This window comes from Triturus cristatus, chromosome 2_1, assembly GCF_964204655.1.
Source record: "Triturus cristatus chromosome 2_1, aTriCri1.1, whole genome shotgun sequence".
NCBI classification, from domain to species: Eukaryota; Metazoa; Chordata; class Amphibia; order Caudata; family Salamandridae; genus Triturus; species Triturus cristatus.
Genome location: NC_140581.1, coordinates 467,913,313 through 467,927,046, shown reverse-complemented (window position 1 = coordinate 467,927,046; position 13,734 = coordinate 467,913,313). Strand labels below are relative to the sequence as shown.

At 45.2% G+C, this 13,734-nt stretch overlaps 1 protein-coding gene across 3 annotated transcripts in view; it reads right to left on the bottom strand.

Annotated features, from left to right (window-relative positions):
- The window catches only part of POC5 (POC5 centriolar protein), a 373,162-nt gene that overhangs the window by 297,551 nt on the left and 61,877 nt on the right, over positions 1-13,734 (bottom strand). For 2 of the 3 annotated variants that reach the window (XM_085632288.1, XM_085632289.1), the window contains exon 2: positions 5,518-5,601. The exons of the other annotated variant lie outside the window; for it this stretch is intronic. In XM_085632288.1, coding sequence (XP_085488414.1) covers positions 5,518-5,601 — 84 coding nt within the window. The remainder of the gene's footprint in view (positions 1-5,517; positions 5,602-13,734) is intronic. 3 annotated transcript variants of the gene reach the window in all.

The following is a 13,734-nucleotide window of genomic DNA, read 5'->3' as shown; positions in this document are numbered from 1 at the left end:
TTTGTCCCAGGAAGGCACACCTCTTATAACATCCGGCGGCTATTTCATGTACAGGACCAGGTGCGTGAGCAGTTTCCACGGGCAGCGTGTCTGGTGTTGGACCTCGAGAAAGCGTTTGACACTCTTTCGTGGGCATACTTGTTTCAAGTCCTGCAACGTATGGGCATAGGACAAAGACTGCAAGCCTATACTCGGCTCGGCTATTCCGCGCCCAGTTCCAGAGCGCGGATAGGTCCCATGGTCTCGGACGCTTTTCTGGTCCGTCGCGGCACCAGACAAGGATGCCCACTTTCCCCCTTGCTCTTCGCTATGGCCATGGAACCGCTGGCAGCCGCGCTCCGTGTAGCGGGTGAGGAGTGGGGCATCCCAATAGGAGATTCCACCCACTCAGTATCACTATACGCTGATGATGTACTCGTATATGTCCGGGATGTCACAGCCAACTTAACTCCAATATCACGTATCCTACACGACTTTGCGAGGGTGGCGGGCCTTAGGGTCAATTGGTCTAAATCCACGGTCTATCCCCTAACACAGGACATGGCCCCATGCCGAATACGAATGGGGAGTGTGGACCTTTCCTGGAGCCCCCAAGCGGTACGCTATTTAGGAGTTCGACTGTACCATACACCGAAAGATATATATGAGGGGAACTACCGAAAAGTGATGGGTGGCATTCGCTCTTCTGTTCACTTTTGGCAAGATTTATCATTGGCGGTCAAGGGGAAGATAGCGGTCGCGAAAATGATCCTGGTTCCGCGTCTGTTGTATCTCTTCTCCAACCTCCCGGTGGTTCCCCCACGATCCTTTTTTCGCGAGCTCGATACTCTGATGGGGTCCCTCATCTGGGGCACTGGTCGCCGATGTATTGCTTTGGCAAAATTGCAGCTGCCCCTCGACCAGGGCGGGCTAGTGGCCCCGTCATTCGAGGCGTATTTCCTGGCCGCCCAGCTGCAATGGGTGTCACGCTGGACAGCAGACCGGGAACGGGGAGAGCTGATCACCACAACAGGGCGTATTCAGACCCCCACTGTTCACCGCATGTTACTACCATGTGCAGCGCCGATCCCGGCTGCGCCCCTACAAGTCAATACGGCGCACGCCTGCCTGGCTCGTATCCATCGTATGGACCGGGATGCACCCCCGTACTTTCCACTCCTGCCACTGATAGGGTTCCCCAGGGGCCGAGTACATTATACGGAGAGCATGCTGCAAACATGGACAGACCACGCCGTGACAGAGGTGGGGATGTTATTTTTCGAAGGGCGCCTACAGACATTTGACGCGCTGGTTGACGATTTCGAGCTTCCCAGGGGACAGTTCTTAAGACATAGACAGCTTCTCACGGACTGTCGCAAACAGTGGCGTGTGATTGATACGGAACCCCCCCACACACCCGGTCATCCACGCGATTTTGCAGATGGGGCCAGGACGGCACCTAGTCACTTGGATATACAGGGCCATACGGACCCTTAGGCAACCCACACTTGTACCCCTCAGGGAACACTGGGAAAATGACTTTCGCAGGCCACTACACGACAGGGAATGGATCAGGGACCGTGAGTATACCAAAAAAGTGTCCCGTAGTTACCGCTTCAAGAATATACAGTTACACATCCTGCATAGGGCGTACCTCACTCCTGAAAAACTACAGAAATACTTTCCTGATAAAACGTTTGCCTGTCCTTGGTGTTTAGAGCCGGCTGCCTCTTTCATACACATGCTTTGGGAGTGTCCGACACTTCACAGTTATTGGAGTGCGATACACACCGCCCTTCGAACAGTCACGGGGTTGCAAGACCTATACACATGGGAGGCCAGCACCTTGGGCATTCATGGGCGACACAAGAATAAGAAGGTGGAGAGGCATTTTGCTTTCCTGGGGCTTATCCTGGCCAAACGATGCATTATCATGCACTGGAAGACACCAGAGGGACCTCCCTTGGCGGCATGGGTGGGGGCAGTTAAGAAGTGGGGGAAGGCGGAGGAAACGCTACTTAGAACGGAGGAAGCCCGGGGACATCGCAAACACCCGATCTCCCTGCCCTGGGCGATGCTAATGCACTCCTTCGCACAGGAAATATTACCGGCGGCGGGCCTGCGAACGGTTGGCTCTCCGGGGGCCTCCGCGACTCAGGAGCCCGCTCAGGGCGGCACGCAGGAGTCCCGGGCACCCGGCGGATCCTAAACTACAGACTGCAAATGTTCCCTCATTAAGCCCATGCACAGAAAAGGATCATTACGCCCGCCTCCAACCCCCCCCCCCCCCGACCCTTCTCCGCGCCTGCGAAACCCTAACATTATGATAGGCAATGGCACTGCTCTCCGACGCTAGACTCACACTGCTTATATTCCAAGGTATGGTGCCCTCCATAGTTTACATACCCCCAGTTTGTTAATAGTAACCAGGTGGCTCTACTTCCATGACCTATGTGATACTCCACACAGGGGATATAGATATAATTAGTAGCCCCCGTATGGTGCGGCGCCCACAGTGCACACTAGTGGGCTGGGCCCAGGCACATGCTTGGGTAGCCTGTTTATAGCTCAGAGATAATGTGGGGACCATAACACCCTGGGCCTGCGAGGTCTGCTGACCGCAAGAGCAGCGTCTGTATATTTCTGTTCCTGGGCTCATACTTACTGCATTTTCAGATGTGAAAATGTATGCAATGCAATGTTCTTATTACAAATGCCAATAAAAAGAGTTTAAAAAAAAAAAAATAGAGGAGTCAGGGAACAGCAGCCTGAAGCAAAATATACATACTTTATGAGGAAAACAAGGTAGACAGCAGAGCAGAGGCGGGGGAAGGAGGCTGAGGCAGGCACGCCACAGTAGTTCAATGTAGTTGAAGACACTCAAAGTCAGCAAGAAAACCTACTGAATTGGCTGCAAAGTTCCATTTCCTTTATAGAAAAAAAATGTAATAGTTTAGATCTTTGACCAATTTTTTTTGCATTTGGGCTCTAGCCTATTAACAAACATCCTGAGCAGTATCGAGCAGAGTCTTTCTTCTTTTGAGACTAGCTGCGATAGGTGGCTTTAAGGGACGCCAAGGGTGCACTTTGAACCTATTATTGCCAGGTAACATGGATTGAAGCGAACAAGGGAAGCTGCCGTGATAACCTGCCAGAATGATGGTAGTCACTGGAGTTACGAGTTAGGCATCTGCCTATCAGCAAATAATTACCGCGCGACCGATGTGGTGAGGATTCAGGTTGAGAACACGAGTGAGGCTCCCCTTGACTTTATGGAAGGATTCAGAAGTTATGCCATGCATTGCATAGCTCAAAAGCAGATCTAACAAAACGTGCAAAAAGGAAATAAAAGACTACGCGCGGCCGCAAGACGCACTCTGTGGCGGGGGTGGGAGAGGGGCATTAAAGTGAGGCGCGCGGGAGAGCGAGAGGAAAGCCAGATGGCGCCTCTGCTCGTGCGCGTAACCGCACGCAGAATGCCACACAAAAAGCTGTGATAGGACTTTTAAAAGCCCACTAACTAAATGTCTCGCCAGCGCATGCGCTGGCTCAGGCGAGACCTAAAAACAGACTGTCCCAATTCCCTGAGCAAGCCAGCTCTGATTTCCCCATTTCAGAATTTGTAACGCAGCAAAGCAATAAATAAGCAGTGCTCTAGGTTCACGATATACCAATGTTTCAGGATGTAAACAACTAACACACATAAGTCTAAAAATTAAAGATCAACCAAGACACTGAAATTCTCCCACACCCTACAACTTTCATGTCACTCAAATACATCAATCCAGTTATGATATAAATCTATCAGAAGCAGGCAGGAACCATGCTCTCCACTACACCCCCAATCCCACTTCAGTGACAGGCAATGTTGTATGTTGCCGCATTCCGGGCTAAATCACACAGTAGTTTTGTGCATTTTTGGTAGGGGGGTCACGTTGCTCCACATACAATATAAAAAAAAGCTTTACCTCATTGTGTATGGGGTATTTTGTAACTTGTGACAGGCTGTACTGGATTCCTTCAAAGAATGTTTTGTAATCAAGGACACAATCTTGTCTATTTCCCACTGTATTTCCACTAACTTTGTACCTAGTTTTTTTGTCCTCACCAACTTGCAACCTTCTGCCTCTCTCCTTTGATTTGTTTCCACTTGTTTCTCCACAGCAAATAACCTATGCTAATCTTATTCATCTCTGAATTCACTCTTCCATTCTTTCAGATAAGACTGTTCTTTTATGTTGATGAGTTTTAATTGTTTGTCCTCCATTGTTATTCAGTGGTACTATGTCCGTGTTGGACTTGAGCTTCCTTGTTGAACATCACTCTGGCACCTTCTAGTTTTTTTATACAAATGACAAAAACATATTTGGATGAAGAAGCAAAGCTCTGTGAGGAGTTCCCTTTCACTCTAAGTTTGGTAGAAAATACCAGCTTTGGAAGTCTTTGAGGAGAAAAAGTAGCTTAAGACATTTTAACTTTCACCTCTACCGTTTGGCAGTTCACACATTAAATGTACGGGCTGTATGTACGAGTCTGAAACATGATCATTAGAAGAACCGTTCAGTTTTGAAATTCTGCACAACATAATGAGATGAGTAGCGCATTAAACGTCTCTCACACTAATTTATTAATCACCAGAAGACGCATAATATGACAAACCAGGTTTCTTGTCTAAATTGCTCACACAAACAAATGAAGAAGTTACATGCACTCGTATGTGTTCTTCCACATCAATTAAATATATATATATATATATATATATATATAAACCAGACATGAGTAATCTTTCAGAGAACAGGTCAGCAAAGACTGGGAAAAAAACAGACAAATTGCTGCCTTGCCCAACGTTTCTTGCCCTATGCTTGCCTAACTGTGCCATGAAGTGTCATTTCCTCCCAAAAATGAAACTAAAAATGTCGTAAAATCTACATCTTTAGGAGGGCTAGAAGATTCCCACTCATGTAAATAAGAAACAGTAATAGGCTTCGGAAAACTAAAAATATTGGACTGGGATGAAGGAGTGACAACTGGAGGATGAAATACGTCATGCCGTGCAATTTGGTTCTTGGAGGGCAGAAACCTACCAAATGCCTTGTGTGTCATCTTCACATCAGCAGGGCCAGGGCGTCTGTTTGGTTAGGGTCTGCCTCACAAGCAGACTAAGGCGAACCTAACTGGAGATAGTAGGCTCACAACAGCATGAAAGGAAATTCAGGTATGAATAGTTAAGTGATGGGAGAGATGATGGGAAATGAAGTAGAGAAGAGCTGGATGGCTACTGCGTGTCAAACAAGGACACAAGAAAAAAGCTTTTGCAAATAAAACACTCAGGTGGTCCTAGCTAAGGCAAGGATCCTCACATTGCATCGCAGTGACTCATATGAAAACGTATTTTCATGGTATTTGTGAGCGTTAACAAGCCACATACTGTTAAATGCTAATTATTTACAAATAGATCCATCCAAACTGTCTGAAAGTAAGGTTTTTCTTAAGTTCGAAAAGGTGGAGATAGGAGAAATGGGGTTGTGTCTGTCCTACCTGAAACTCTGAAGAGACAGAGCTGCCACGATCAGAGTCTTTTGGCAGAACTGGAGTGGAGTTTCTTTCCTCGTCAGATGACATCTGCATAAATACATAGAAAATATCAAAACATAAAACTAGCGAACACCAACTAATTTGTGGTTGCTCAAAAGTTTAAGATGAGAATTTGTACTTTCCGTTATAATATTTATTGTTTTGAATGATTTAGTCAAGGTCAACAAGTCTAAACACTGTTCAAAAAATGGGAGGTATAGAACATATTATTCAATTTAAAAACAAATTCAGAAAAACGTACAGAAAAACAGAAGATAGCAGACGCTGGATGACGCCCTAAACGTCAGTACAGGACTGAAAAACAGGGGGTGTTTACTAAAGGTATTTCCAGAACAGGAAGGATTAAAAAGCTTCCCTGAATCAGAGAAAGTCCACTACTGGCAGACTCGTAAATCGGCTACACATTCTCAAACTTTAGTTCCTACTGTAGACAACCTTAATTTCTAAACCTGCTTACAGCAATACGATGCAGCAAATAAAACTTCAATAAGGTCAAAGTGCAACTGTGGGGTCACGCCGATTCGCAGTTTAGGACTGCGTGTCTGACCATCAAGCACCTGCATTGGATTTGAGCCCCTCTCGTTGGACACCAGGGTAGGTCTTATTATTTGGATCAGCGCTCAAGTGCTGTGACAAATCAAGGTTCAAACACGGAGGAGGCAGAAGATTGCTATCACCAGCTCAAAATATGAATCAAGTTGCTTTTAATGGTGCAGTTATGCTAGTCACACAAAGATTAATGTCACAGTGCATTGGCCGAAGGTAACTGAACGAGAGACCCTGCACTGGAATTCTTCTTGATGAACCTACTATCGTTTCTCTATGGAGGATCCTGGAGGAATTCGATACAATTGACAAAGCAGGATATGGAGAAAAATCAGGGAATTTATTGAAAGCGGGAACTATAGACTTCAGGGAGTTGCGGGAGGAGTCTGATATTCCTGAAGGGCACTTTCTCTTGCATGTGGCATGAGAAAGTGCTCTGCAGACGTTATGGAAAGTGGGTCAGAATGAACTGCTAACATATCAAGGTTTAAGAGTGATATGCACCATCAATGACGACCGCAAAGCGATTACATTACTATATAGGACACTCACAGAGCATACAAAATGCTCACTAGCTTAATTGAGAGACAAATGGGCAAACAACATGACAAAGTCGATCACTAAACTGGAGTGGGACAGAATATGGAGGACTGCCACAGAAATCTCTAGAAATGCTAGACTGAAGTTTATCCATTTTATTTATATATACACATATAGAATATATCACCCTCAACAGAATGTACCCCAGTGCAGGAACAAAGTGCCTCAAGTTTGGGGAAGAAGGTGCATTTCTACCCCCTTACGGGAGCACTGGGGACGAGTGCCGCCATAGTTAACACATAGGAACATTCACAATGGGCCTGAAACCTGTGGAATAGGCCTATCTCAAGGTCAAAGGCCAATAAGGTAACTAGCAGATTCATATACCTGGCCCTCACTAAACGTCAAATTCCTATGAACTGCAAAGCGACAACAGCAGTCTCAATATCCAGACATGGCACAGAAACTTGGTAAAATGGGTAGACAGCAAGAACACAGTACTCCAGAGTGGAGCGACGGGGGGAGGAATGAAAATAAGAGGTAGCGAGAGCTCGGGACTAGAACATCAATACCATATTCAAAATGAAATCAGAATGGGGCGAACATCCAGAATCCCAGTGCAAGCATCCTGCTCCCCTCCCCCTCACAAGCTTTCACTTTTTTCTCCGTCTTGCATCCTCTTCGTACTGTTATGGCAGGTATGGCGAACCACACATCAATGATACAAAATATACCCTTCACTAAATTTGTTGGTAAGATTTGGATCTCACTCTTGATCACTGGTTTACTCACTGCTGATTATTTTTAGTTCGGGCATTAAAGACCTGTTGTAACTTCTGTTGTGGGGGGTAAAGCCATCCCCCTACTTTTGATTTGTTGGTTTCCGTGTCCTTTAAAAATCCTTCCTTGCTAGTGGTCAGTCCTGCTTCTCTGTCCCTCCCGTTTCTCTTCCGTTCCTCCGACGCAGCAAGGACTAAGTACTGTCTTAATATGTTATGGTTCTTAATCTGTTCTTTTGGGGGGGGGGGGGGGGACTATTATTTGGGGGGGGGGGGAGGGAGTTTCCTGCTCTGTTACTGTTTGCCTGTGTTCAGCTTTGGCGCCATACCTGCTTACATTTTAATATAGCATTCCTCCCGCACACCTCCCCCTTAATGCCACAGTTGTGTTAGTGCTGCCTCCTGCACCATGCCTCCTGCTCAATTGTCTGTTTTCTTCTTCTTATTAGTATTTTTGCAAATTTCAATGTCAATTGTCTTTTAGTAGGTATCAGTTAGATTTTGGGCTTCCTTTTAAGGGGATTCGGCTTGTTTTTTTAACTGGAGTGGTGGACATGCTCCCATCATGCTCTGCTTTGGGGCATTGGAACTGCAGCCCAGACGAGAAAGCAGGAATCTTTAACGATGAGATACAGGGGAAGGTGCTGTTAGTATGCAATACCTTTACATCGCAAGTCATTAGATCGACTTGCCGTAGGGGGCGCTTTAAACTAAGCAATAGTATAATTTACTATTCCAACACCTTCCCTACTGTTGCACACGTTGGAGTTGGAATAGTAAATTATACTTTTCCCAAGTCCAGTGCGCCGTCTACAGCAGTCGATCTAATGACTTGCAACGTAAAGGTATCACGTTCTGACAACGCAATGTAATAGCATGCATAGTATCATGCTATATTCCACCTTAGCATGTCGGTAAACGGTCAAGTCGCAATTTTTCATTCTTTGTGAATAAAGGTTGTCTTAGAACCATAAAGTATATTGAACATTCACACTAGTTCTTTTTAATGAATGTGCGCAAAACTTTTCTTAAACGAGCATATGTATTTAATTTGTGGAGTCAACTGTTTGCACATTTTCTCGTTTAACAGCCTAGAATCTCTAATTGTCCGATAAAGGAGAATTAAAAAACAAAGCAGAAAAAATACTATTCCAAGATGGCTGCTGCATTTGGTTGTACTTCCCAGCACTACCATTGGTAAAGAGCATGCTAAGTCTCAGGACGGGTTCTCTAAAGCTGCTTCGACAAGTACGAGAAATAGCAGATATATATTTAGGACCGAGTTAACTTTGGCGCCGGTTGACGAATCCTCGCGAAATTTTCAAAACTAATGGGGCGCTCCGCTCAGCTCCTACCCTTAAAGTCTCGGGGGGTTTCGTCAAGTGGGGGCCGAGAAAAAAGGGGGGTCCCAAAACGAGTTTTCCCCATGCATTTTCCCACAGGACCTTTAGTCGAAGGTACAGCCCGAACGGCTGAACAGAATTACTTGAAATTTGGCAGAGAGGTAGTCCTCAGGTCAGGGGTGTGCCTTTTGCATATATGAGTCAATCTGTTCAGTAGTTCCTGAGAAAATCAAAAGTAAAATCATATATATATATATATATATATATATATATATATGTGGGCGGAGCCTAACCCCACATCTCATCCTGAGATCTGATTGGCTGTCAGCACTTCATCCAAGAAGTGTTGGCAGCCATCTTGGGACCAATATACATGATAGCACCTCATTAAAAAGCATTGCAGTTAATTGAAGGTTTTAAGACTTTAGTTACATTATAAATCATTTGTTGATGGTACCATACTCATTTTAGGAATTGTGGTATGTTCTAAGGTGATTTCACCATGTGAAAAAGCTTTCTGCTGGGATATCATGATTGAGAGAAAAATATTTTCTCATGCTTTTCCCACAGAGGTTTGGAAGGTTATCGATAAGCTAAACTGAGAGCTTATTTTCTGTAAATTCACATTATCTTTCTCAGTCATGTGAGAATGAAGTCTGACATTCTCAGTAAAACATGTACATCCAACAAGGGCAGAGACTGTCAGTTGATTCCTTTGTGTTCTACTGCAGCTTCCCAGAGTGTTCCAAAGAACATCTAGAGTGCTAACAGTCCTACTTATGATAAACGTATGGCACACCTGAAGGCATCTTGCTTGGATTAAAGTGGTAACTCTTAAAACATTTAATTTAAAAAGGAACAAAATGAGGGGGTTCATTTTTCCATAAAAAGTATGATTAGTGCTGCAGAAAGAAAAATTAGGGCACATTTTGAGTGACTTCTCAAATCCTCTTCTATTTCATTAAAAAATTCTGACATGCAGACTGAAACATGCACTTTCAATACCAGCAGCAGTTTTCCCTGGTGAGCAGTAGCTTTACTACAGTGATCTAATGAGCAAAAAGAGTGCTAACATTCTGAATTTATGGCAAATGTGTGACACATCTGAATGCCTTCTTGATGGAATCAAAGTAAAAAACTGAAAGTATTTCCTACTGAGGAGACTGCAGTAAATGAGGAAATTAGGAAACTTCATAACAAATAAGTCTCCCAAAATGGCCACCAGAGACAAAAGAGCCCAAATGTAGCCCAAATATCACACAGATGTAGCCCAAGAATAGCCCAATGACAGAATGTCCCAGAGTGTTCTTAAAAAAAGCTAGAGCGCTTACTGTCTTCATTATGACAAAAGTATGGCACACCTGAAGCCATCTTGATTGGAATAAACTGGTAACACTTACAACATTTAATTTAAAAAGGAACACAATGAGGGGGTTCATTTTGCCATAGAAATTATGATTAATGCTGAAGAAAGAAAATGAGGGCACATTTTGAGTGACTTCTCAAATCCTCTTCTATTTCATTATAAAATTCTGACATGCAGACTGAAACATGCACTTTTAATACCAGGAGCAGACTTCCCTGGTGAGCAGTAGCTTTACTACAGTGATCTAATGAGCAGCTAGAGTGCTAACATTCAGAATGTATGGCAAATGTGTGACATATCTGAATACCTTCATGATGGAATCAAAGTAAAAAACTGAAAGCATTTCCTACTGAGGAGACTGCAGTACATGAGGAAATTAGGAAACTTCATAACAAATAAATCTCCCAAGATGGCCACCGGAGACAAAAGAGCCCAAATGTAGCCCAAAATCACCCAGATGTAGCCCAAATATAGCCCAATGACAGAAGTGTGCAAAACACTTATTATTTTGTGTTTTTGCAGTGTTATATAGTGCAGACTTGTCAGGTATTGGAGTGCTTTGCATGAGCATTGGTTACATCACACAAGAACAACTTCATTTTGGTTGTAGACATGGGGAGACTAAGTGAGTTGACCAGAATCACAGAATGTCGAGCTGAAGCAGAAACTCCAACCTGGTTCCCCAGTTGCAAAGTCTGCAGTTCTGGAAGTAACACCACATCCTCTCCCCTAAGTGCAACATTTAATCAAGTGGTCAACTGGATTAAAAAAAACATAAAGATAACAAATAATTTAAAAGTGCTTTGTCGCTATTTGAAAACTCAGAAAATATGTCCTTATTTTAGTTTTTTAGAGCACTAACCATAATTTTGATGCCAATAAGACCCTCTCATATATGTAATTTCTAAAGGAAATGCTCTAGGTATTACAGTTTTGATTACATCAAGATGACGTCAGGCGTTCCACACTTTTGTAATAAATATAGAATGTTAGCAATCTAGTTGTTCATTAGGATACTGTTGAGAGGCAGAGGCCAGGGGCACGGACTCTGAAAATTGAAGTCAGGTAGGAGGGTGCAAAGGCAACAATTTAACCACACTGAGCAGGCAGGAAGGGCCGTGGCAGCACAACAGACTATGGAGGGCAGTGGAAAGGGGGGCAGGGGCAACAAACCAACAATACAGGACTTGCAAGAGAGGCTGTGGCAATGTAATAGACCATTGTGGGCAGAAGGAAGAGGCAATGGTATTACAACCATACATGCCAACAGACCCGATTCAGCCAGGAAACTTCCAATGTTTTTAAGCTCAAATGGGCTTTATTTGATCTGTCTCCTGTCTACAATCTCCTCTTTTTCAATGTAACTCAAAGGGGAAAATCAATACCCCAGTATTTTTTCAAAATCTCCCTCTTACCAAGTTCAAAATGTTCGCAAGTATGGTACATTGGATCATGGAAGGAAATGGGGTAGGGACATGGACTTGGATAACAGAGGACAGGAGGGACATGGAGAGGTGCACCAAACTGACCCTGCAGGGCAGGCATCAGGGTTTGCAGCAGCACAATACACCACACAGGGCATGCAGGACGGTAGTGCAGCACAACAATCCATAGAAAGCAAGAGGGAGGGGACAGGACCATGCACATGGACAACAGAGAACAGAGGGGCAAGAGGCAATGGTAGCTAGCTGACCATAATGGACAGACAGGAGAGAAAGCTGCAGCATAACAGACCATAAAGGGCAGGAGGGACGGATCAGGGGCATTACAATGGAACAGACAAGCAAGGAGGGAGGGAGTAGGGGTCTGCACATGTAAACAGAGGGCTGGGGGCAAGCGGGCAGGGCAGGAGCAGCAAGATAGCCATGGAGGTCAGGCAGGACGGGCACTAGAAGCAAGACACATCATGAAGAGCAACAGTGAGACTGTGATGGCATACACACAGACCATGGAGGGAAGGTGGGAGGGGGTCAGGGGCAGCTAACTGACCACACAGGGAAGGTGGGAGGGGCCATGGCAGCACAGAAGACCATGCATGGCAAGTGGGAGGGTTAGTGGCAGCACAATGGCTATGATGGGCAAGAAGGAGGGTGCAGGGGCATGCACAAAGGACGATGGAGGATAGAAGGGAGGGTCAGGACCTGTGCACAGACAAGAAAGTTCAGGGGAAGGGGCCTCACAACAGACCGCACGGGGCAGGCAGGAGGAGCAGTTGCAGCACAACAGACCAGGGAGGGCAGAAGGGTGTGGCAGTACAATGGACCATGTAGGACAGGAGGAAGAGGATAGGGGCGTGGCATGTGGACAGGCAGGGTGGAGGTGGCAGGGACAGGTTACAGTCATCTGACAATGCTAGGCAGGTGGGAGGGGAGTGGCAGCTCAACAGAACACTCAGAGTAGATAGGAGTGGCAGGTCCATGGAACATGGTGGGCAAAAAGGATGGAGCAGGGGCATGCACAAAGACATCGGAGGGCAGGGGGAAGGAGAATAGGGGTAGCAAGCTAAGCACAGAGTTTAAGCAGGAGGTCAATGATGGGGCATAGAATTGGGCAATGGATGGCAGGAGGAGTGGACTGGTACATCATACTAAATTGAGGGCATTGGCAGCACATCAGACCATGCATGGCAGGAGGGAGGAGGCTAGTCCATGGATTCACACAACAGAGGATAGGGAGGAGGGGGATGGGGCAGCAAGCTAACTGTTCAGAGAAGGCGGGTATTAGGAACTTTATTGTTTTTAAAACGTGTGTCTGTGCGAACTACTTAAAATATGAACAAGTATGCAGCATAATCTCACTTTTATTCAGGAAGAAGAGGACGTTTGTGACTGTGACTCCGGGCTCACTTGGCAGAAACACCCCCTGACCCTCCACCCCCTATCGCAAAATGTAATGCCCATGAAAAGGGTAGGTGAACACAGTGTTATATAGAACATAGTCCTGAGAGCACGATTGAAAATGAAAACTAGATATAGTGTATGGTATGAACTATGCACCAAAAAGTGTGATATAAGATTAACCGGGCGTGAAATATAATATGCAATACATTGTGCGCAGTGACAGATTCATTGGAGAGCGCGAGATAGCACAGGCACTAGCGCGTGCTATGCGATATGCGCCTTGGCCTTGGAGTGGAATATGCACAGGGCAGTGTTGTGTAACCTAACTAGTCTCTAAAGTTGTAATATAAAATATGTGCTGGGGAGTGTAACGTTGCATATGCACTGTGACAAAGATATGGATCCCAGATTGTAATATGTATGGCATAGCACTGTGCGTTATAACAGGCATCGAGGAAGGCACGTTAGATGGGGCAATATAACCCGTGCGAAGACAAGTGTGGCATGACATATTCACGGGGTGGTGTTACAGTGCACATGGGCTAGAGAGTGTCATAGCATATGCACTAGCTAGTGGAATACAACACAGAGGTGTGTGGCACTCAGCAGGCAATGGTGGGTGTAACACAGCATTGGGCTCTGCCAGGAGCGCGCTGTGACTCTCAAGTGATGTTCGTCCCCTTTCCAGAGAGTAAAATAAAAAGTATTACACATCCGGCAGTGGATGTGTGTTTTATTAACCGTGA